The sequence below is a fragment of the Mustela lutreola genome, chromosome 11 (genome assembly GCF_030435805.1).
Source record: "Mustela lutreola isolate mMusLut2 chromosome 11, mMusLut2.pri, whole genome shotgun sequence".
Classification (NCBI taxonomy): Eukaryota; Metazoa; Chordata; class Mammalia; order Carnivora; family Mustelidae; genus Mustela; species Mustela lutreola.
In genome coordinates, this window is record NC_081300.1 from 88,686,920 (window position 1) to 88,710,352 (window position 23,433).

At 45.2% G+C, this 23,433-nt stretch overlaps 1 protein-coding gene across 3 annotated transcripts in view; it reads left to right on the forward strand.

The window, feature by feature from the left end:
* Window positions 1-23,433, forward strand: part of KSR2 (kinase suppressor of ras 2) — a 416,470-nt gene that overhangs the window by 68,890 nt on the left and 324,147 nt on the right. For all 3 annotated transcript variants that reach the window (XM_059140070.1, XM_059140071.1, XM_059140072.1), the window contains one exon: window positions 19,300-19,440. In XM_059140070.1, the coding sequence (XP_058996053.1) occupies window positions 19,300-19,440 (141 nt within the window). The remainder of the gene's footprint in view (window positions 1-19,299; window positions 19,441-23,433) is intronic.

A 23,433-nucleotide genomic window follows, 5' to 3' on the forward strand; every position in this document is an offset into this window, starting at 1 on the left:
CCCATATCTCTGAAATCATGGGATCCCAGGGTTAAAAGGAACCCTAAGACTCATCTAATTCAACCTCCCATCCATGCGTGATTCTTGTCGGCTCATGTGGAAGCCAGGGTAGGTATGTTTGTGGATGTGTAGCTGACAATTGAATGGTGATTTGGAACACAGGAAATTATAAGTATCTGTCAAGGCCTGTTTTGGCTGCCACCTCCTCCAGGGAATTATCTCAGATTGGCTGTCCTTCCCAGACATCATATCTCCATCCTTGGAACACCTTGCTTGTGCCTCTACTGTAGCTCCCACTGCCCCTTCAGTCAGATGAAGTAGCTGTGCATGGACCTCTTCCCTTCTCTACATCCTGAGCTCCTTGAGAGGGGGTCCTTGTTGGGAGCTGCAAGGTGTTTTCCCCTTTAGGTGGTCTGGCTTTTTAGAGCTGCCCAGTGTTTTCTTGCTGAGGTCTGTAGGTACCTCTACAGGGAAATGTGTGCCCTCTATAAATGTGTACAGGACCCCACAAACTCCCCTTACAAGGTCCCTGAATAGGATTGTAGTACAGAGGGTGGGACCCCATAAGCTATTGAGTCTCCTATTCTCTCTGCTCTTATGACCTTAAAAGATATGAATTATTCTAAGATGCATAGTCCCTAACTGACCTTGTTGGACTTGAATCTACAACCTTGGCCTCTGGTTCCATCTCTTACCAACTCAGCTGGCTGTGATGGCTTGTGGAAAGACTGCAGCTTTGGAGCCAGATGGCCCTGGGGCCAGCTGTGCCACTGCCCAGCTAAGCTTGTGCCAAGCAAGTCCATTGACCTCTTCTTTTCCTCATGTTGACAGTGAGGCCAACCCATAGGTTTGAGAGAAGATACATAAAGAGCCCGAAACATGGAGACTGCTGTCACGATTTCTCAACTGTGGAGACACTTGGGAGGAGAGGGACAGCAAGGGCTGGGCGGGTGGGGCACAGTGGTAGCATGTTACCATATAAAAAGGGTCCCAATTGGACCCAAGAAGTCCTTTAAAAGGACCCAAGAAGTGTCTCCCTCTTTCTCTGCAGAAAGTAGCTTTTCACTTCTCTCTGCTCTCAACAACCTCATTGTTAGGTTAGTAGCAGATGGCAGGAGTTGCCAATCTGTTGTGTTTGTATCTCTTTTTTCACCAAACCCCCTCCACACCCCCAAACAAGCCAAAACAAACAAAACAAAGTAATCAGGAGTCCAGGCTGGGAATCCAAACCCAGGACCAATGAGGCAGCTGTGGGTTTTGTGCATGGAGAAGGCCTTTCATTTGTTCCTGTGGGCACATCCTTCATTCATTCATGAATCCATTGTATGGATTAATGATTTCCCAGCAGGAAACCACTGTGTTCATAGTTGGGGGAATTCAAAGATGACAAAGACAAGGCCACCTGCCCTTCGGTAGGCAAAATCTGGTGGGGGAATCAGGACATGAATATAAATAACCCTAATATAAGGGAATATATTACAGGTGGCTAGCATAAACACTGTGGTTTGGGTGGTGAGGGTGGTGAGTTATAATTCTGGGTGTGGAAGAGAGAGCTTCCAGAGGGAGTGAGCATTTGAGCTTGAACTTGAAGGATGAATGGGAGGTAAAAAGGCAGGGAGGTAAGATCAGAAGTACACAAGGGTCTAGAGCAGGTGCTCTCAAACCAGAATGTGCATCAGAATCACCTTATAAGGAACTAATTGCCATGTCACTCCCACAGTTTCATTTGGTCTTCTTGTGGACTTGGAGTAAGGGGTTGTGGGGTTCGTGATTGGGGAGAAGTGGGCAGGGCGCTGCAGGCCAGGTAAGGCATTTGGATGGTACTCAGCATGCATTGGGAATCTATAGAATACATCTTTGGGGGGAAAATGGAAAGCCTTGAGGCCATGGGAAAGGAAGGTCTTGGGTGTCATTGTCAGGACCTTGGGCCTTTGTCCATAACGGATCTGAGTGGGAGAATGCCCCAAACTTGGCTTGATAGAACCACCTCACATCTCTGAAGGGACCTTCTCTTAGCAAATCCTTCCCTCTCTCTAGTCATCCCTTTATTCAACCCCTAAACATACCTAGAGAGTAGAAAAGACTAGATACAGCTTTTGGCTGAGGGGGAAGAAAATAGGGAGAAGAAACACTATGGAGAAAACGTTACATCTTGCTTCCAAGATGGTAGCCACTGGTCAGTTGCATATGGCTATTTGAAGCTAAATTAATGAATATTAAATACAACTTTGGATTTAGCTCCTCAGTTATATGCAGTAGACACATTCCAAGGATTCAATAGACACATGTGACCACTAGCTACCATCTTGGACAGGACAGTTGTAGAATATTGCCACCGTCACAGGACGTCCTACTGGACAGCACTGGCTTAAGTGATTGGCTGAGCAAGGTTCTAGCATCTTGGTCAGGAGAGAGCCAGATGGCAATCCGGTCTTCTGAACAACTCCCAGCTTGGCACTCTTCTTGCTCTGTGATTTCCCTCTGCTCATCCATGGTAGGCATGGGTGTGAGAGTCTCACGGCTTGGAGCTTACTTTGTTTACAATGCAAAACCAGGAGGCGCACCCCCCAACCCTGAGCCCTACCTGCCTGGCGAGTGTTCTCTTTTGAACACAGTTGCTAAGGTCCCAGGTGCAGCACAGAGACCCGCAAACATGCTTTTCCTTGCCCAGCAAAGCTGAGACTAGTGTAAACCTTCAAAGGATACTTTTGCCCCTCCCCCATTGGCATCACCTACAGGAATAATCCTGGAATTTTTGAACTTGGAGTCACTCTGGAGAGCAACCATTTTTTAACCTCTCATTTAATGGATAGAAAAACGAGCCTGTGAGAAGTCCCACAGCAACTTAATTGCCGAGCAGGGAGCTGAATGCCGGGCCCCCACCTTTGATTCTAGTCTTTTCAGCGTCTGTGCATTCAGAGGACTTAGTGATGTTGTATGGTTCATCTTGGCTGGACCATTTTCTGGCTAACCTGGAAATTTCCAGCTGTATTTTGGGGTCAGAATCTTTTTCTGTGTGTGTGAAATTTACCAATTGGAGGGAAAAAAATCAAAATCTCTTGAACCACTTCCTGATTTCCCACCCAAAGCTGCTCAGTATTGAGTGGAGGTCAAGGTGACAGTAATATTGAGAATTTGCCAAAAATCCTTCTATCCTTATAAAATAAAATGGAGAGGGGTTAGTGGATATGTTTATAGCTTTTGACCTTCCTTCTCAAGGATTTTATACATTTCTCTTCATTCTGGGGTAAATTTCATGGCCAGTGTTCCCTGCTCTGTTCTTAACCTCTCCCACTCAGGTTGTCTTTGTATATACCTGTCTCGTGTCCTTGGGGGGCCTGCCTTGCATTTTCCATTGAGGCAGTCCTGCAAATCTTTTTCTTTTTCTTTTTTTTTTTAAATTTTTAATTTATTTGTCAGAGAGAGAGAAAACATAAGCAGGGGGACAGCAGGCAGAGGCAGAGGGAGAAGCAGGCTCCCTGCTGAGCAAGGAGCCCGATGCAGGACTTGATCCCAGGACCCTGGGATCATGACTTGAACGGAAGGTAGATGCCTAACCAACTGGCCCCCCAGATATCCCAGCCCTACAAATCTTGGAAAAAGTTATATTGTGCATTGAGGAGAAAGGGCTTTGGAGTGTTCATTCCCAAGAGCTCTGCCAAAATTATGTGTGTGGTTTAGAGGAACTCCCCCTCCCCCATGAGATGATAGATGTATTCTGTATCTGTGGGGTCCAGCACAACAGCCACGGGCCACCGGCCACATGTGGCTACTGAGTGCTTGAAATGTGGTTAGTGCACCTGACACTGAATGTTCACTTGCATGTAATACATTTTGGTTTTAAAATTAATATTTAATTTATTAACGCCATGTCCTTTACAGAAAAAGTTACATGCCCTTCTTCCCTTTATGTTTTTTAAATAACATTTTAAAAGATTTTATTTATTTTTATTTTGAAGATTTTATTTATTTATTTGACAGACAGAGATCACAAGTAGGCAGAGAGGCAGGCAGAGAGAGGGAGAAGCAGGCTCCCCACGGAGCAGAGAGCCTGATGTGGGGCTTGATCCCAGGACCCTGGGATCATGCCCTGAGCTGAAGGCAGAGGCTTTAACCCATTGAGCCACCCAGGTGCCCCTATTTTTATTTTGGAGAGAGAGTGTATGTGAGCAGAGGATGAGCAGAGGGAGATAACCCCCAGCAGACTCCTCATTGAGCACAGAAGCCGACACGGGGCTTGAACCCAGGACCCTGAGATCCATGCCCTGAGCCAAAAGCAAGAGCTGGTTGTCCAACCAACTGAGCCACCCAGGTGCCCCTCTCCTTGTGTTTTTAATTCAGTGCATATACAGTATTATTGTGTTTGTGTGAGTCTAGGAAATTTCAGCAGTCACATCCAGGGGATTTTGTATCTTCTTTGCTTCCACTGACAACTGTAGTGAATTAAACATCGCCAAAAAATGTAACCTCTATTTACAAATGTGATATACAGGAATTTTTTTAAAAAGTGCTCTAATTGTTGATATACAAGCCTTCCCAACTATTTACATAGCACATAGAAATCTAAAAAAGTCAAACTTGCAAATATGCTGGGCCTTAAGCCACTTCCTAATAGTGTACCTACATTGAATACAATTTCAATGTCAAATGCACATATAAATCAGTTATTCAATGACATGTATCAAACAAGAAAGGTGAATTCTTACTCTAACTGGCCAAATTGCTTAAAACCTTAAGAGAATAGAATATAAATATTCCAAAGGCACGGACTCTTTCATTCAAATAGCAATGCTGTGGGTTTAATTATCTTAAATATGTCTGTTTTTTAAATTTTTTTTTAGAGATTTTATTTATTTATTTGACAGACAGAGATCACAAGTAGGCAGAGAGGCAGGCAGAGAGAGAGAGAGAGAGGAGGAAGCAGGCTCCCTGCAGAGCAGAGAACTCGATGCAGGGCTGGATCCCAGGACCCTGAGATCATGACCTGAGCTGAAGGCAGAGTCTTTAACCCACTGCGCCACCCAGGAGCCCCTTAAATATATTTATTATTTTTTCTATATTTTCTCAGAATTTAAAGGTGCTGACCCATTAAGGAAACTAGTTTGTCTCACACAATTCTAAGCTCAAATTATAATGACATTTTTTGGGAGTTGAATTCTGTGATTGTCTGATGTCACATAATGGCCATGAGGGATGCTTTCTGGATTTTTGGTCAGTGGGGTCCATAGGATGCTCTCACCCTGTTAATTTGCTATGTTAAATATTTGTGTAATTTTAGTTCATTTTTATTTCCCTGTTCATCGCCACATGTGCTGAGTGGCTGGTCTATCGAGCAGTGTGGGCCTGGGCAGAACAGGTTTCCATGGTCAAAAGGAAGGATTTGCCCAAAAGAGACTTACTTTTAGTGCATATGTGTTTTGTGGTTTTTTCCCCCTGATATGTCTGGTCTTTATTTCTGGGGTCTTAGTTCTATTTCTCCTATAGTTTGGGCAGTGGATAATAAGGCAATGTATTGCTTAGGGAAGACCCTTCACATATGTTTTTGGTTACTAGTGACATCTAGCTTTGTCCCCCCAGCTGTCCAGGGACCACAGACACGGCATCCCAGAACTCCTGCCTGATTCCTCCCCAGCTATGTTGCTTCTAGAGCAATGCCTTCCCCTTCCCCTCCCCTGTCTTCCCCTCCCCTGGCTTCCTTCTTTCTTTTCTATCTAGCTTTGCTACGTGCCAGGAGGTCTCATGGTTCAAAATGTAGGTACAAAAGTGGGCCCCTACCCTACGAGCTTATGTTTCTCTGCAATCTTGATCCCTGGTGAATGATTAAGGAGGGGCTCGGGGAGATGGGCAGTGGGAGGTAATTTAGACGGACTGGATGCTCTCCCCTAAAGTCAGCCCTGGACAGAATTCGTGTTATTACTTATTACTCTTCACGAAGGCCCTCCCCGTTCCAAAAAGGTTGGGAGTGGTTACACCTGTGGTCACATCTAAGTTTGTCTTAGGGGACCTGCGTCTTATTTTCCTCCCCACATCTTCTCCTTTTTAGGATCGTTGGTCGTACGTACATCACTTGGAACTGCCCTCTCTGGATTTTCAGCCCCTCAAGACTCATTAATTTAATCAGATCACCTAATTGGCACTGCAGTGGTAATGAGTGATTAAAAAAAAAAAGTGAAGCCAGTGGTTCTGGACTTTTTGCCTTTGTCAGAATTATCTGGGGACCTTGTTTAAAAGAAACGAGAAGCCCCCTTGTCCCCAAGAGCATTGGACTCCGCATGTGTGGGCTGCGGGGAGCGGGGACTCTGAATGTGTTTTTTTAACACTGTACCGAGGGGGTTCTGCTGCAAGCTGCCTTGGACCGCTTGAAGGTGTGGTGTGGAAATAAGGAATGGGACAGGCTCCGGCCGGCGCGGGGACTATCTCTGGTCCTGCCTGTTTTCCATGTGACTTTCAGGCAAGTTGCACTGTTACTGTGCGCTTCCTGTTTCTCACCTTCATCATGGGGATAATTGGGCTCTCAGCCCTTCGTGTGTGTATGTAATAAACTTAGCACAGTGCTTGGCACATAGTAAGTGCTCAGTAAAACTTAGCTAAGGTTATGCTTATGACTTTATTACTGTATGATAGCGTACTGACGGCAGCATCATTGTAGTGAAACAGGCACAGGCTGGCATTTAAGAAGGACCAACAAATGTCAGTTTTACCATTAGAAGTACATACTATATGCATATAGTATACATACTGTTATATTTCTAATTATATGATGTATTATATGTCTATGAACCCCTATCTATGATTTATGTGCAAATATATATTATACAGTATATAGATATACTACTGTATTCGAGAGTGTTCTGTTATAACATAAATATTAAAATTGTAATAATGACCACGTGAGAAAGTTGCCAGTGGGCCTGGCATCTAGTAAGTGCTCAGTAAATCAGTGAAGTTGCCTCCATTGTTTGTCATGTTTGTTAGTAATAATAACGGAAAGAAAAGGAAAGCCACCAGCAGTCTTGAGGGCTTTACCCCCAAGTAGCGTGCAGGGGGCATTTTCCCCTAAAGACAGAGTAGGCGTGGATCCAGCATTCCTGGGGGACCACCCCCCACTGGTAGTGGGTCCTGTCTGCTTTGGACCGAGGGATGCTGCCGCCCTAAGGGATCTGGGGTAGGAAGAGAAGGAAGGGTGCCCTATCCCAGGCCTCCAGCCCTCAGCTACGAATTTGCCTGCGGATGCAAATCGGCCAGTTACTTGAGACGTTAGCGAGTCAAATCATTCTCTCCCCTGTCAGCTGGCCCCGCGAGCGCGCAGCGCCAGGGATGTTATGACAATGGTCGTCCTGGCAACCGCGGGAAGGCGTCGGGCGTCTGGCTGGGCCCCGCAGCAGCCCAGGGAACGCAGAACCTTGGCCGCAGAGCCGGGTTGGGGGGGGGCGGTTCTGAACAAGCTGCACCCTCTGGAAAAGGGGTTGGGATTTTCTGTGAGAGGCCTGGCCCCCCCAACCCCCGCCAAACCCCGTTGAACCACCCAGAAAAATGTCCCGGGGACTGACTGTGTGCCAGACACAGCTCTGCATGCTGGAGGCCAAGCCTGTGGTGCTCTTTGGAGCTGGCATTCTGATGGGGGTGTGTGTGTGTGTGTGTGTGTGTGTGTGTGTGTGTGATGGTGCTGATGGGGGGCGTAACCATGGAAACCAATCAACAGGATCATTTGTGGGCTAAGGATAAGTGCTACAGAGGAAGAAAGCAGGGTGGTGTGATGGTGACACGGGGTGGGGGAGGGGTGGCGGCGGTTGGGAAGGGGTGGCACCCGAAGGGTAGGAAAGTGCCATTTGTGCCTGCAGCTGGAGGAGAGCGCTCTGGGCAGCGAGAAGAGCACAGAGGCGGGGACACTGTGGGTTCGTGGCTTCAGCTCTCTGCTGTTAGCTGAGGGGGGACAGGGTGCTGTGGAGTCTGCCTCTTCATCTGTGGGATTTTAAGGCCAGTTATGCTGCATTTCGGAGCCTCAGTTTCCTTATGTGTAAAATGGGTGGGAGCCGAGGTGCTCCCCTAGACAATGGCCATGTGGTTTACAGGAGAGATGATTTATGAAAGATCACACAGAAGATCTTCTCTGCCTTAGCCTTTCTTTTCTTCCTTCCTACCTTCCTTTTCTTTCTTTCTTTCTTTCTTTCTTTCTTTCTTTCTCTCTCTCTCTCTCTCTCTCTCTCTCTCTCTCTTTCTTTCTTTCTTTCATTATTTTTAAATAGCACCTAAGGGGCACTTGGCTGGCTCAGTCCAAAGAGTATGTGACTCTTGATCTTGGGGTCCTGAGTTCCAGCCCATAGTGGGTGTAGAGAGTACTTAAAACAAATTAAACAAAACAAAGTAGCACGTAAACAGTGATGGCTTGGGGCTAAGTGAACCCAACCCCAGGGGCTTGCCCAGGGGTCCTGGGGTTTATCTTGCTTTAGAGTCTAAGTGAAAAGTTCCCCATTTCACATTAGAGATTTCAGACATGATTATTTATAGCTCAGTCACATGTCTTGACTTTAAACATTTTTTCGTTGTTGTTTATGCTGCTAAATTTACCATCATGCTAATACGGAGTACGGTAATAAGACACTGAGGGTGCTCGCATCCAGGAGGGTCTGAGAAATTTTTCCATCTGCGGTGGAAGGTGCCAGGCTGCCCCCTGGTGTAGAGTTGGGGAACTACATCCCTCTGTCCCCTCTCTGAAGACTTCTGGGATCCTTCCCACCCCAGGGGCCCAGAGTCCTTATTTTGCACCGAGGCAGGGCAAGGCGAGGGCAGGTGGAGGGCTCAGCATGGCTGTGCTATTTCCGGGAACCCTGTGTTTCTTCCCTTGAAGGTGGACCCTTTGGACATTTTGCGGTTCGGTTCTGCATGGACTTGAATTGAGGGTGACCTAAAAATCAATTAGGACACCTGGCAGGGTGAGGACATACAAAGACACATTTCCAGTTGTGCTTCTCAACCTTGACCTCTAGGCTGTTTGGGCCCTCTGCTTCTGCAGAGAGCTATTGCTAAGAGGGCACATGACTTGTAATCGGACCCTGAGTTTAAATACTGACCTGGTGTTGCTTTAGTCCTGTGAGCTCGGGCAGGATTCCAATGGCCCTGAACTTCGGTTTCCCATCTGTAGCATGCCCATAACAAGCTAACACTGACTTCAGCATTGCTGTGGTGCTCTTAAAGGCAGAATCCTTGGAAGGTTATTTAGTGATGTAGGGGGATTCAGGTTCCTCGCTGAAACTGTCTGAGTGTGGAGGTCAGTGCCTATCCTGCCCTCTGGGGTGAAGAAACAGCTTTTTTGTTTTCCCGGTACTTTGTAGCCAATGCTTTGTAAGATAGGATAAAACGATGTAGCGGAAAATGAAGGAGACCGAAATATCCAAACAAAATACAAGCCTCACTTTGAAGGTACTAGCTTCAGCAGACAGAAAAGCACTCAAACAGCTCTCCAGGTAACTAAATGCTCTTGGTTTCGGCACTCATCTGGAGGAGCCCAGCCTTCACAGCCTTCAGAGCACGAGTCTTCAGGCCACACTAGCAGAGCTGAAGAGCCCTGCCCTAGGACGTGTAACTGATTTCATATCCCTCGCTCTTGAACCCCCAAACACACACATACACGCACTTGGGACGCGCACGTGTGTACACAGAGTAAAAGAATGAAGGGTGGGCCTTGCTTCTCCTAGAATAAACATAGAACTCCCATCATTACCATCCTGTGGTCTTGGCGAGTTGCTGTCCACGAGACCGTTCTCTTCGTTTTGCATCCTTGGGGCCGGTGCTGAAGCCTGGCTGCCCTTCCGTTCTGACTCCTCTCATCCGGCCTCTTGATTCGTGTTGGCACACCAGTCTCTGCCCCACTGGGAGCCCCTGCAGGCCTGGCTGGGGGCAGACAGCTCTTTGAATTCCCCGGGGCCCTGGACAGGGTGTTGTCCCTTGGAGCTGCGCAGTGAATGCTTGCTGCCCACGGGAGCCCACCGCTCTGGAAGGGGGCTGCTCGCCCAGGTGCCACACTGGCCTCCAGAACTAGGTTTCTGCCCCGGTTTTATTGTCCAAGGATCCCGATGCTTAAGCTTGTCAGAGAAACAAACTGCTTTCATTCCATAATTTAGACAGTTGATGGGTGACTGACTCACAGTGTCATTGGGGTACGTGTGTTTTTATGAATTCTTGGGGCCTCTCAGATTCACTGAACCAGGCTTCCTAAGGGATGGGCCTGGAAGGTTGATTTTTGAACAGACACGTCCTCCAGATGATTTTTATGGTCAGGGAATGGGGGAAAGAGGAAACTTATATGTAAAATTATCTGATACCTTGGAGAGCTGCTAAAGCTCAGTGGCCCTCAGTCTCCTCATCTGTAAAATGGGCATATCTTCGGGGTTGCAAAGGTTAAATGAAATAATGCATATGAAATGTTCAGCAGAATACTTGATATCTTATATCTATATCTATATCTATATATCTATATATACTGTATATACTATATGCTTACTATATAAAATGTATACTAAGTATAACATATAGTATATATAATTATATACAGTTTAGTTATATATAATTGTCAAATGTATAATATAGGGTTATACAGAAACTTTTATATACAAACTTAATGAAATGGTTGACACTGTATGTATCATATATATATATATATATACACCAAGTATTGCTTAAGTGCCTTAAATACACGATTTCCTGTAGTCTTCACATATGTGGTGTCTAATCGAACCATTCCCAGCTAGCATTGTTGCATGGATTAAAAATGAACTGCAGTAAAACTCTAGAACATATTTAATGAAGTGGCTGACATTGGCCATGGTCCCACATGTTTTTATTGTTGGTAAGTGTCTGATTTTCATGAGGTTTGTAACTAGTTATCCTATAAGCAATTCAAGCTTAAGAAAAAAATGATAAGATATACACGTCCAGAAATAAGCAAATACATCTCACCTATGATAACCCAGAGATGGAATTTAACTTTTTCTGAACTTTATTTATTCTTTAAGATTTTATTTATTTATTTGACAGAGAACGAGAGATCACAAGTAGGCAGAGAGGCAGGCAGAGAGAGGGGGAAGCAGGCTCCCTGGTGAGCAGAAAGCCTGATGCAGGGCTCTATCCCAGGACCCTGGGATCATGACCTGAGCCACCCAGACGCCCTTTTTCTGAACTTTAAATGGGGTCAGTAATTAGACCTACATCATCATGTCCCTGTGCAGACTAAAGACAATTCGTAAGAAGTGTTTATTGCAGCACTTGGCTCGGGGAGAACCCCTGTTGGCCAACAGCTGCAATTTTCCGATGCCACCAACCCTGGGGACCTGGAATGGGAAGCGGCTGATTGCCAGAGGAATGCACCCCTTTTGGGAAGTATTGCTTGACTTCTGCCTAGTCCAGCTTCACACTTGGGGCAGGTTTCTGGGTTCTTCCCTGCTCGGATTAGCTGCGCTCTTGTCCCGAAAAGTGACTCTTGTTCCTTTTTTGCCTCGAGGGGCAGCCCTGGTCCTGTAGCTTCCCTCCCTGCCTCTCTTCCCTACTCTATCTGCTTCCTGAACCCGTCTCTGTCTCCCTCGTTCCTAATGCATCATAGTGGGGGTGCCCCTTGATTCTTGGTCTTGGGCAGATGTAGGTCCAGTCTCGGGGTGATGCTGAAAATACCTCCCAGAATTCAAGCATTCCTTCCACAGCCAGGACACGGTGCTTGGGTCGGAAGAGGGCTCAGCCTGCCTTCTGCACAGACAGCATCTCCTGTGATGTCTCAGCAGGCCTGTGAGGAAAGGTGGTATATGCCCATTTTACAGATGAGACAGTAGAGTCTCAGGGAGCAAACATGAATCACCAAAGCCTCAGAACTGGAATTTAGAAACTCACCTCTCCCATAATACCTGGAAGCCTTTCCAAGATGAGTGAGGCGTCCATGAAGGCTTTGGATTTCCAGTCCAGTGGGAAGGACCCATGAGCATCTCAGTGCAGCATCTTGGTAAAGGGAGAGAGGTTTGGGCTCCTGCCTTGACTCCCCAACTTCTATAGTTTTGTGGATCTGGGTTCATGATTTAAACTCTTGCCACTTCAGTGTTCTCGTTCATAGAATGGGCTCAGAATGCCTCCTCACAGCACCACTGCATGGATTAAAACTGAGCAGGCACATTCAAAGCACTTATCCCACTGGGTCAGGCTCACTGCAAGCAGTTAGTAAATGGTGGCTTCTCTCGGGGCTGTTCTTCCTGAAAAATGCTCTGTCATAGCCGACATAGATACCCCCAGCGGACATCACAGAACTGCTCACATCATTGGCTTTTGACCCTGGAATCAAAGGAATCCCTCATGCAGAAGATTAAAAGCAATGAGTTAGATCTGTATGAACTAAAAGGGAAAGATGCTCGAGGCTTGCAACTGGGTGAAAAAAGTAAGATTCAATTTATGTGGGAAAAAAACCCACAACCCTACACATGAACTACATTGCAGAGTTTACCCCCACCCCATACACACACACGTATGGACGTGCAGAGAGGCGTAGAAGAAGGTCAAGCTAGTCTCAGTGGTTACCTCCATTATGTCCAGGGAGAAGAAGATCACAGAGGAAGCTTTGGCCTTATCCTAAATGGTCTAGCTTTTTCCACAAGGAAAAGATACACAGGTGCTTGTTAACTAATTAACATTAAATTAAATCTATCCTTTCTGCAATATTGTGGCCTTGGAATCAGGTTGGGTTTGCATCTTAGCTCTCTACTTAACTAGCTGTGAGAATGTGAACAAAAGGCTTAACTTCTCTGTGCCTAATTTCTCCATTCGTGAAATGTCGATCGTAACAGCGTCTAGCCCCTGGGGGTTTGTGGCTGTATCGACATGAAGTGTTCAATAATGGTACCTTTATTTCTATTATTGTTCTTATTTTGTTGGTGCTTCCAAGTCTGGAAAGGGCTCCTCAACCCTTTAAAATATCCAGTGTCTTCATTATTAGCCCATTATACTGCAAGAAAAAAAACCGTGGTAAATGTTATAATGGAGTTAAGTAAAAAATTCAATGCCAGGGGAGGTTTGATAAAGACTTGCTGGAGAAGGTGACGTTTGAGATGAACTTTGGAGAAAAAGTCAGATTTCTCGGAGTTGATGGGATGGTGTGTAGGTCAGCTGTGCGTCCCAGTAATGCTGCGTAATGACCAACCATAAAACCTTAGTTGCAGGGTGCCTGGGTGGCTCAGTGGGTTAAGCCGCTGTCTTCGGCTCAGGTCATGATCTCAGGGTCCTGGGATCGAGTCCCGCCTTGGGCTCTCTGCTCAGCAGGGAACCTGCTTCCTCCTCTCTCTCTCTGCCTGGCTCTCTGCCTACTTGTAATCTCTCTCTCTGTCAAATAAATAAATAAATCTTTAAAAAAAAAACAAAACACCTTAGTTGCAGACGACGTGACCGTTGGTTGACCATGCGTCTGGGGATTGGTCGCCGATTCCCCGACTCTTCTCATCTTGGCTGGGCTCACTCACGGCCAATAACCAGGTAGCAGTAGGCTGTTGTCTGACATGAGAAGGCTGGCTCTGTCTGGGATGTCGGGGAAGACCTAGCTTTGCTCTCCATGGTCCTCCTTCAGCGGATTAACTGACTGGCACGGACACATTCTCATGGACATGGCTGATCCAAGGCAGCAAGTAGAGCCATGCAAAGCCTTTTTCTATTGGCTGAGGCAAGAACCTTCCAGTTGGAGGATTGTGGGCATCGACTCTGCCTTGTTTGTGAGTGAATTCTCTCTTTTTTTTTGACAGGCAGAGATCACAAGTGGGCAGAGAAGCAGGCAGAGACAGGAGGAAGCAGGCTCCCACCAAGCAGAGAGCCCAATGCGGGGTTTGATCCCAGGACCCTGAGATCATGACCTGAGCTGAAGGCAGAGGCTTAACCCAGTGAGCCAACCAGGTGCCCCTTGTGAGTGAAATCTAAAGGCACATTGCAAAGGGTATGGGGGCAGGAGGTGTAGAGGAATCAGGGCATCTTTACAACCAACCACATGTGGGTACGGAAAGCACTTTTAGATGGGGGAACCTGGACAAAATCATAGAAGGGGCACATTTGAGGTGATGTGTTCAGGGCATCACACGGAAAAGAAAGAGGCAAGGGAGAAGAAATGGACTACAGTTGAGCCCTGAATAATGTCTGAGTCTGAATGATAGCCTATAGAACAGCGTTTCCCCAGCTCATAAGTTTGACACCATGACCGCGCTTTTTGCCATGTCTGTGTATGTTCTTGAAACTGACTCAATTCTTCAAAACACACATGTATTTAAATAAAACACACATTCAAAACACTTATGTGGGGCGCCTGGGTGGCTCAGTGGGTTAAAGCCTCTGCCTTCCGCTCAGGTCATGATCCCAAGGTCCTGGGATGGAGCCCCGCATCGGGCTCTCTGCTCAGCGGGGAGCCTGCTTCCCTTCCTCTCTCTGCCTGCTTCTCTGCCTACTTGTGATTTATCTGTTAAATAAATAAATAAAATCTTAAAAAAAAATACAAACCTTATGCAACTATTGTAATGGAAAACTAGTATCACTTGCCATGAATGGAAGGCAATCGAGAAAATTTAACACAATAAAAACAGTAGTATCACAAGACACCTGGGTGGCTCAGTCGGTTAAGTGTCTGCCTTCTGCTCAGGTCATGATCTCCCGGGTCCTGGGATGGGGTCCTGCATTGAGCTCCTTGCTCAGCAGGAAGCCTGCTTCTCCCTCTGCCTGCCCCTCCCCCCTGCTTGTGCTCACCCTCTTTCTGACAAATAATAAATAAAACCTTTAAAAAACAACAACAGACAAACCAGAAAAACCCAGGGTCATTGCATCACGCTCGCTATTGTTACCTGTCCAAGGCTATGAGTCTGTGTCCTGCTCTCTGTTATAGAGAGAGATCAGCACATGCTAGATGTTAAAGACATAGCATCACTGGACAGAAACCGTCTCCTTGATATAACCCATTGTCACTCGGTGCCAATGGTCACTGCAGTGATCGCTGTGACCCATACTTGGGAGATCTGCCCTTCAAGAGTGTGTTTGAGTGGGGTCGTGGCATGGCTCCTTGGCCCCATCCAGCCTCAGTCTGGTTTTGCAGTCTTCTGTGATAATGAAAGCTTAATCAAAAGTGGGAGAGACTGGGCACTTAGTTGGCTCAGTCAGTGGAGCGTGTGACTCTTGATTTCGGGGTTGTGAGTTCGAGCCCCACACTGGGTGTAGAGCATACTTAAATAAATAAAAACTAAAAAAAAAAAAAAAAAAAAAAAGGTTTGAGAGATAGGATGTCACTGGCTCTCTGACACTGCTTTCTTTCTTCCTTCCTTCCTTTAAAAAACCACACTGGGTTTTTTTTTTTTTATTATGTCAAGAAACCACATTCTTGGGGCACCTGGGTGGCTCAGTGGGTTAAAGCCTCTGCCTTCGGCTCGGGTCATGATCCCAGGGTCTTGGGATTGGGCCCACATCGGGCTCTTTGCTCAGCGGGGAGCCTGCTTCCTCCTCTCTCTCTGCCTGCCTCTCTGCCTACTTGTGATCTCTGCCTGTCAAATAAATAAATAAAATCTTTAAAAAAAAAAAGCCACATTCTTATTTCTTTTACCATATTTGAAATTCAACACGGGCCTATATAGGCATAAAATAATAAACAGAAAAACTTGATTTATTTAGGTGAAAAGCTTGAGGAAGTTCAGTTAGCAGAAATTCCAAATTTATAGATATTGTTAATAAAATAAGCATGTATTCCTTTTAAGCAATTTCTGTAAGTTGGTTCGATTTAAATCCTATGAATTTCAGAATGAGGATTTAAATAATGAGTCAGGGAGACAGTTTTTAGTTTAATCCAACTTAAAAGTATTTCTTTGCAGTATAACTGTACATTTTAAACGTTGGAGAAAGGATACATTTGTTAAGGAATATATATTTTGACACAGATTAACTTTAATTTATTAGCTAAGACTTTTGCTGGTACTGAGAGTTGGTAAGTTTGGGGCAGGACCCCTCCAAGGAAACTGTGGCAGATGCTTGTGAGTTTGTGGGGCACAAAGTCAGCCTCGTTGTTGCTGTGACATTCAGCACAGCTTTGCATGAATAATTCCTTTAAACTCTCCCCACAGTCCCGTGCAGTAGGGACACTTAAACCTCTGGTTTCCAGGTGACAAAACCGAGGTGTAGAGCAGTTTTGAAACTTGCTTGAGGTCATTCATAGTGGGAATTGGAGCCCAGTGAGGCTGAGGAGCCCAGGTTAGCCTGATTCTGGTGCCCAAGATTCCAGCCCCTTCCTGACGCCGAGTGGAAAAAAAAAAATTAAAGACTTTATATAGTAGAGTTCTCTTTTTCTGGTTCCATACTTTGCTCTTCTATTTTTTATTATTATTTTTATTAACATACAATGTATTATTTGCCCCCGGAATACAGGTCTGTGAATCATCAGGCTTACACATCTCACGGTGTGCTCTTCTAGTTTCGCATTTACTAATAAGCCCGAACTTAAATCAGCACAAAGGAAGCAAGTCTGCCGGCACGTTTACTGCGAGTAAGAAATGGCACCATCTCAGGGTCTGAGAGATTCATTTTGCTGTTAATTGCCAGAGTTTCTTTTCTGCACGGTGAAGGAAGTTGGAATTCTGAGGTCTTTTCTGTCCTCAAACTTACTAGAATTGATAGAGAGAGTGGTAACTGCTGGAGACAGGTTTCATAGCAAAATCTACCTTTTTTTTGCTTTTAAAGTCATAATGTACTTTATTTTTTAAAATTAAATTAAATTAAAAATTTTTTTCAGTGTTCCAAAATTCATTGTTTTATGCACCACATGAAAGTTTATACAGGATTCTGTCCTCTGGATAGGCTGGAATTCATTCATACTTAATTTTGGGGTTAATGTACCTTTTTATTTTTTTAAATATTTTATTTATTTATTTGAGAGAGAGCCGGGGTGGGGAGGGCAGAATGAGAGCGAGAGAGAAGATCTCAAGCTGGTTCCATGCTGAGCGCAGAACCCCACGTGGCTTCGATCTCACCACCCGGAGATCACGACCTGAGCTGAAGCCAAGAGTCAGATACTTAACCGACTGCGTCCCTAGGCACCCCTCGGTTAACGTGCCTTTTTAAACCTTGTTTTCCAGAATTTATTTATTTATTTATTAAATTTTATTTATTTATTTGACAGACAGAGATAACATGTAGGTAGAGAGGCAGACAGAGAGAGAGGAGGAAGCAGGCTCCCCGCTGAGCAGAGAGCCTGATGCGGTGCTTGATCCTAGGACCCTGGGATCATGACCCGAGTGGAAGGCAGAGGCTTAATCCAGTGAGCCACTCAGGTGCTCCCAGAATTTATTTTTAAGTCATCTCTACATCCAACATGGGGCTCAAACCCACAACCCCGAGATCAAGAGACATGTGCCCCACCGACTGAAGCAGCCAGGCGCCCCAACACACACAGAGTTTTAAAAATACAAATGTAATCACAATATATTCTGTCTTTGCAGATTGCTTTTTCACGGAAGAGGAAAATCTTGGAGATTTTCCCAACTCAATATGTATCAGTCTACCTTTTCAAGTTTTTAAAATTATTGTGCTATGGTAATGAGCCATTTTATCCTATGTACACACACAAATAAGTCTTTTTTAGGGTGGTTTCCTAAAAGTGAGAATATTAAAATGTTGAGACAAAAATTGGATTGCCCGCCAGTGGCATTCTCAATTCTCAATGGTTTCTCTCATTCTTGCTGACACTGGATAGCATCAGTGTTAAAGAAATGTTGCCAAGCCCATCTGAACATTTTCCCATTAATAAGCAGATGATATATATATCTTGTATTTTCTAATTTTGTTGTAGAGAAGCAAATAGAAAAAATCTCTATCAATAATCTTAATATTTATTAATAATCTTAACTATAATAATTATTAATGTGAGTTATCTTCATCACCTATAATCTCACTCTCAGAAATAGCTACTGCTCATATTTTGTTATATACCCTCCCAAGGCTTTTTTTGTGCATCTGTACATGTATAGTTTTATAAATTTTTAATGCCTTATTTGTACATTATATTATACTTATTGATACATTATTTTCAATGATATGCCATCATATAGATTTATTTGTAATGTACTTACATCACCCCCTATTGTGGAAGGTTTGGGTGGTTCTCCACTTTTTTGTGGCTATTTTCCATTTAGAGCAAAGCTTTGTGAATATTCTTAATTATCTCTTTAGGATAAAGCCCTACAGCAACACTGTCCTTAGAAATACATTGGAAGTGACAGATGTGTGCCAGATGTTGTTAGTTTTTACAGAACTAGTTTTCCTTTCTCGTGTCATGGCATCTCTCCATAGCATGAGTTCATATCCATCTCATTCTAAAAGTATTTGTGGATTTGTGAATATTTGCATGGGAGTTCAGATTCACGAAGTACAAAAAGGATTTCCGTGAAATGTTTCTCTGCTGTACTTTTCATCTCCGTGACTTATTTCTTTTACAACCGGAAGCTTGTACCTCTTACACCCTGAAAACTACAGCCTTGGGAATAGAGTCAATACCTTTGTAATAACTTGATGTGGTGACAAATGTCATTATGCGTCTCTGCTGCTGGTAGTGAGCCCTGCATCGAGTATATAATCGTTGAATTTCCAGGTTGTACGCTTGATGCTAATATAATATAGTGTGTTCACGCTACTTCAAGTACAAATTTAAAAAAGTAAGAAACAAAAAATGTTTCTTCCACACCTCTTCCCCACGTCCCTCTTCCCTTTCCTAGATTATTAGAAATCCCAGAGAGTGGCTGCATTTACAAAGATACATAAAAGTAGACATTGACATCTCCCGCATGCCTGGAGAGTATTTCTGTGTAACAATGTATCTTGGATGTGGTTCTGTACTAGTACATAGTGCGCTTCCTTATTTTGTTATAGATGCCTAGTGCTCCCTTGTATAAAATTCCCTGGATAGATCAGTCTCCTGCTGATGGACTCTCAAGGTGTTTTCAGTCTTTTGCCATTGCCAGGAGAACTGGAAGAAATATTCTTTTACAGTCATCACGCCCAGTGTGGCGTCTGTAGGTGAGTTCCTAGAAGCGGAGTCCTTTGGTCCAAGAATCTGTGCAGTGGAAATGTACATGACAGCAGCCAAAAGTCCCCCCTGAAGAAGTGGTACCTTTTGCTTGCCTCTCCTCCCCGCAGTTAAATCCATCTTTAGAACAGGCTTTGGATGGGGTTTGGGCAGAGAGGGGGCCGTAGGGAGGTTCCTGCTTCTCCTCCCGTGGCTGTGCCTCTGAGACCCGCTCTCTGTCCTTATCTGTGTCTCCACAGAGCAAGCTGGTGAAGTACTTCAGCCGTCAGCTGTCCTGCAAAAAGAAGGTGGCCCTTCAGGAACGCAACGCTGAGCTGGACGGCTTCCCCCAGCTCCGGCACTGGTTCCGGATTGTCGACGTGCGCAAGGAAGTCTTGGAGGTGACCAGAGACGGCCCCCTGCTCCCTGCCCCCGATCGGACAGAAACAGTGTGTTTTTGCCTGTGCCTGGCACATAGTAGGCCCTAAAAAAAAATGTGTTGGACGAAGGTATAGAGGATCTTTGATGCTGTCCAAGTGGGTTGTTAAGAGCTCAGCCCCGTCTTCCTCCAGCTCCGCTACTCATGAGCTCAGTCACCTCGGCCGAGTCACATTACCTTTTAGAATGGGTCTGTCCAGCAGAACTTCTGCAGTGATGCAAATATTTTGTATCTATGCTCTCTGATGCAGTGGCCGCCAAGGGAGCCCTTGAGTGCTCGGAGTGTGATTAGTGCCTGGAGCTGATGGATGGAATTTTTACTTATATTTAATGTTAATGAATGTGGCTGGTGGCCACCATAGTGAACACTACAGACTGAGGGTATTAGATTTCTCATCTGTTTTAATTTAATTTAATTTTATTATTTTATTTTATTCTATTTTATTTTTTCAGGGTTCCAAGATTCCTTGTTTCTGCACCACACCCAGTGCTCTAGGCAATACGAGCCCTCCTTAATACCCACCACCAGGCTCACCCATCCCCCACTCCCCTCCCCTCCAAAACCTTCAGTTTGTTCCTCAGAGTCCGCAGTCTCTCATAGTTCGTCTCCCCCTCCAATTTCCCCCAACTCACTTCTCCGTTCCATTTCCACATGTCCTCTGTGTTACTGTTTATGCTCCACAAGTAAGTGAAACCATATGATAATTGACTCTTTGCTTGACTGATTTCCCTCAGCATAATCTCCTCCAGTCCCGTCCATATTGATACAAAAGCTGGGAATTCATCCTTTCTGATGGAGCCATAATACTCCATTGTATAGTTTTCTCATCTGTTAATGGGGGTAATGATCGCCTCCTCTTCTGAAGTGACTCGAATGATAAAATGCCATGATCCATCCAACATGTTCCACGCAGTCTGGTACCTGATAGCATTCGGTAAATGTCAGCTTGTTCTTACTGTTGAAAGCTCTGGAAGTAACCGGAGTGGACCACATCCTTAAAATCCCAAGGACAAAGAGATTTCCCTACCTTCTTGGACCCCAAGGCCTCATTGTTTCCAGGGACCAGTCCAGCCCTCATAAAAACCGGTCACTGAATATTTGGGGCCAGGAGCTGTCCTAAGGGCTTTATAGCCAGGATCTCTACGATTGAGACTGTTCAGACCCTCACAATGATCTTTGGAGGTGGGAACAATGATCCCCCTTGTGCAGAGCAAGAATCTGACGCTCCGAGATGAAGCGACTACTCCTGCTAGGGAGTGGATGGGGCTGACAGGAGAAAGCAGCTCAGAAGGACTCTGGGGCAGGTGGGAAGCTCTGCGCTTTCTCCTCCTTTTTCTGTTGCTGGGGACTCGCTGAGCTGGGTAGACAAGGGGGTGCTCCCCTTGCCTGCGGGACCAAGTACCATTTCTCACGGCGTACCCTTCTCGCTTGAAGAGGCCTGGAAGATTGTCTTCCACCTTTTGTCTTTTTCAGACCTTGACCTCTAATGTGAGCTCTCCTAGAACCCACCAGATGCTGAGCTAGACGGAGGGCCCACAGGTGCCTCCGTCCCTGCCCCTGCACTGCATGCATGTGCACTGGATGCTGTATGACTCTATGTTCCTTTATCTCATTCCCAGGATGGAGTTTCTTTCTTTCTTTCTTTCTTTTTTTTAAATTTTATTTATTTATTTGACAGATCACAAGTAGGCAGAGAGGCAGGCAGAGAGAGGAAGTGAAGCAGGCTCCCTGCTCAGCAGAGAGCCCTATGCGGGGCTCCATCCCAAGACCCTGGGACCATGACCTGAGCTGAAGGCAGAGGCTTTAACCCACTGAGCCCCCCAGGTGCCCCCCAGGATGGAGTTTCAATGTGAATAGCCTAAAAATGAAAGGTCACGTATAACTAGGGACAGTTCATTTTATTTGCACGGGCCAGTCCCCTTTTTGGAGGCTTTGGGGACTGTTTATTTATCAAGTGTGGTGAATACAGAGACAAAATCTTCTCAGCTAGGGGTTGAAACCTGGCGGCCCCCAAGCTATCCCTTGAATCTGATGCACAGACATTTTTTTTTTGTCTGATACGGTGTTTGCAAAAAAAAATTTTGAGCCAATATTTAAAAGCTTAAAGAGTTTGCATTAAAAAAAAAAAAAAAAAAACCCAGATCTCTGCCTTCTCGAAAAAGCCAAATTTTTGAGCACACTGAGCTGAATTCCTGTCCAGTGGCAGTCACCTGATTACTGCTGCCCCTTTGGATCCTGCAGGCTCTGGCTTTTTGGGAGTTTTGCTCATTTACCTGGCCTGCAAGTGCCCCAGCTCTGGCTCTTACCTTAGTCTGTTAGAATCCTGAGTCCACCAACTAGGGAACGCTGAGGTTCCAGCTCTCTGCCAGCAGCTCCCGCCTGCGTCCACCAGAGGCCCCTTTCCGAGAAGGAACCAGCAGTATGGCCAAGGCTCCCAAGTTAACAGCTTGGGTTCAGACTTACTTGCTGTGCGTCCCTGGGCAAGTGGTCTAACCTCTCTGAATTTTAGTGTCCTAATTACAGACCAATGATGATGATGAAAGTACTACTTTACTGGGTCTTTGTGGCATTAAAAGAAAGCCCAAAAAACACTTAAAACAGTGCATCATTCATTTCATTTTCGTTTATTATCACTTTATTGAACGGAAGTGAATCTGCTCTGTTAGTCCGGGTTTCTTTAGGCTTTGTCCATTTTTTATGTCGTTATTACTTCTGTGATTTTTTTTCTGTGACCCCAAATTTTAGGGAAATTTGAGTATTTGGAGAGTAAATGATAGAATTGAAATGCACAAGTGAATTCTGCAGCAAAGAGGAGAAATCTGTCAGGTTGTGAATGAGTCCCTCTAAATGTGATTTGTTTTGTACCTTCAGCTCCTGGACCATCACTTTTCTTAAAGTGGACTTTATTGAGCCATGTGTCCCTATTTGAGAAAAACCCTAAATGACTCAAGTGTTGTTTTCTCCTGCTCCCTGCCCTAGTGAGTTGGAAAGGCACTGATCTGGCTTCATGGCCTTTGCCCTGCATCTGTTTTGAGGCAAAAAAGAAGTTTTCCTCCTTCTGGCTGCCAGTTAAATGTCTGTATTGGGGGTTGGTGAGGGGGTGGGGGGGAGGTATTAGATTTTGTTGTAATACACAGATGTGGCCACAAGAGGGCAGCAGTATCCCACAATAGGACACTAGACTCTCCATCTTTAGGTGTCTAAAATTCTTATTTAAATAATGTGTGTAAAAACATTGAATGCCATTAACTGCTATAAATGAAGTCTCTCTATTATGTATATATATATGGATATAGATGCATGATATGCATAAATGCATAAAGATGCATAAATATCAAAGTCTGACAAATTTCATGGTATCCCGGGACACATCATTTTGGGAAATGGGGGGCAGGGGAGTGGTTGCTGCTGGTGGTGAAGGGACATTTGTAGCTGGCAATCCTACCATTTCTGTTCTCAGTCCATCTCTCCAGAAGTGTCCTGGTCCCCACCTCATGCTATACTCCAGTCTTACCACTTTGTCTTAGAATGCACAGCCTTGCCCCGTTGGGCTCAGAAGAAAATCCAGGTTCATTTCCAGCACCGAGCTACACATAGGGTTCCAATTTACCACCCCTTAGGGTTCCTAAACCCCCAGTCTAGACGGGAATGGCCGGGGAGGACAGCCATCAAGGGACTAGGCCTATCCAGTGTGCTCTGCTCTGAGATCATCCTGTATTTGGGGTAAGCCAAGCTGAGCAGAGGGCCATCCAAAGACAAAGGAATTGGAGACTGCCCATAAGGAGTTCAGGGAGGACATATAATTAACTGCCACCATCTATAGAGTACTGGCTGTGTGCTAACAAAAGGGGCTACTTCACAAAGTATGAACACTTAAGACTCCCATTGTACAGATGAATAAAGTGAGGCTCCCAGAGAGGATAAGTGACTTGCCCAAGGTAATGAGTGGCCAAGC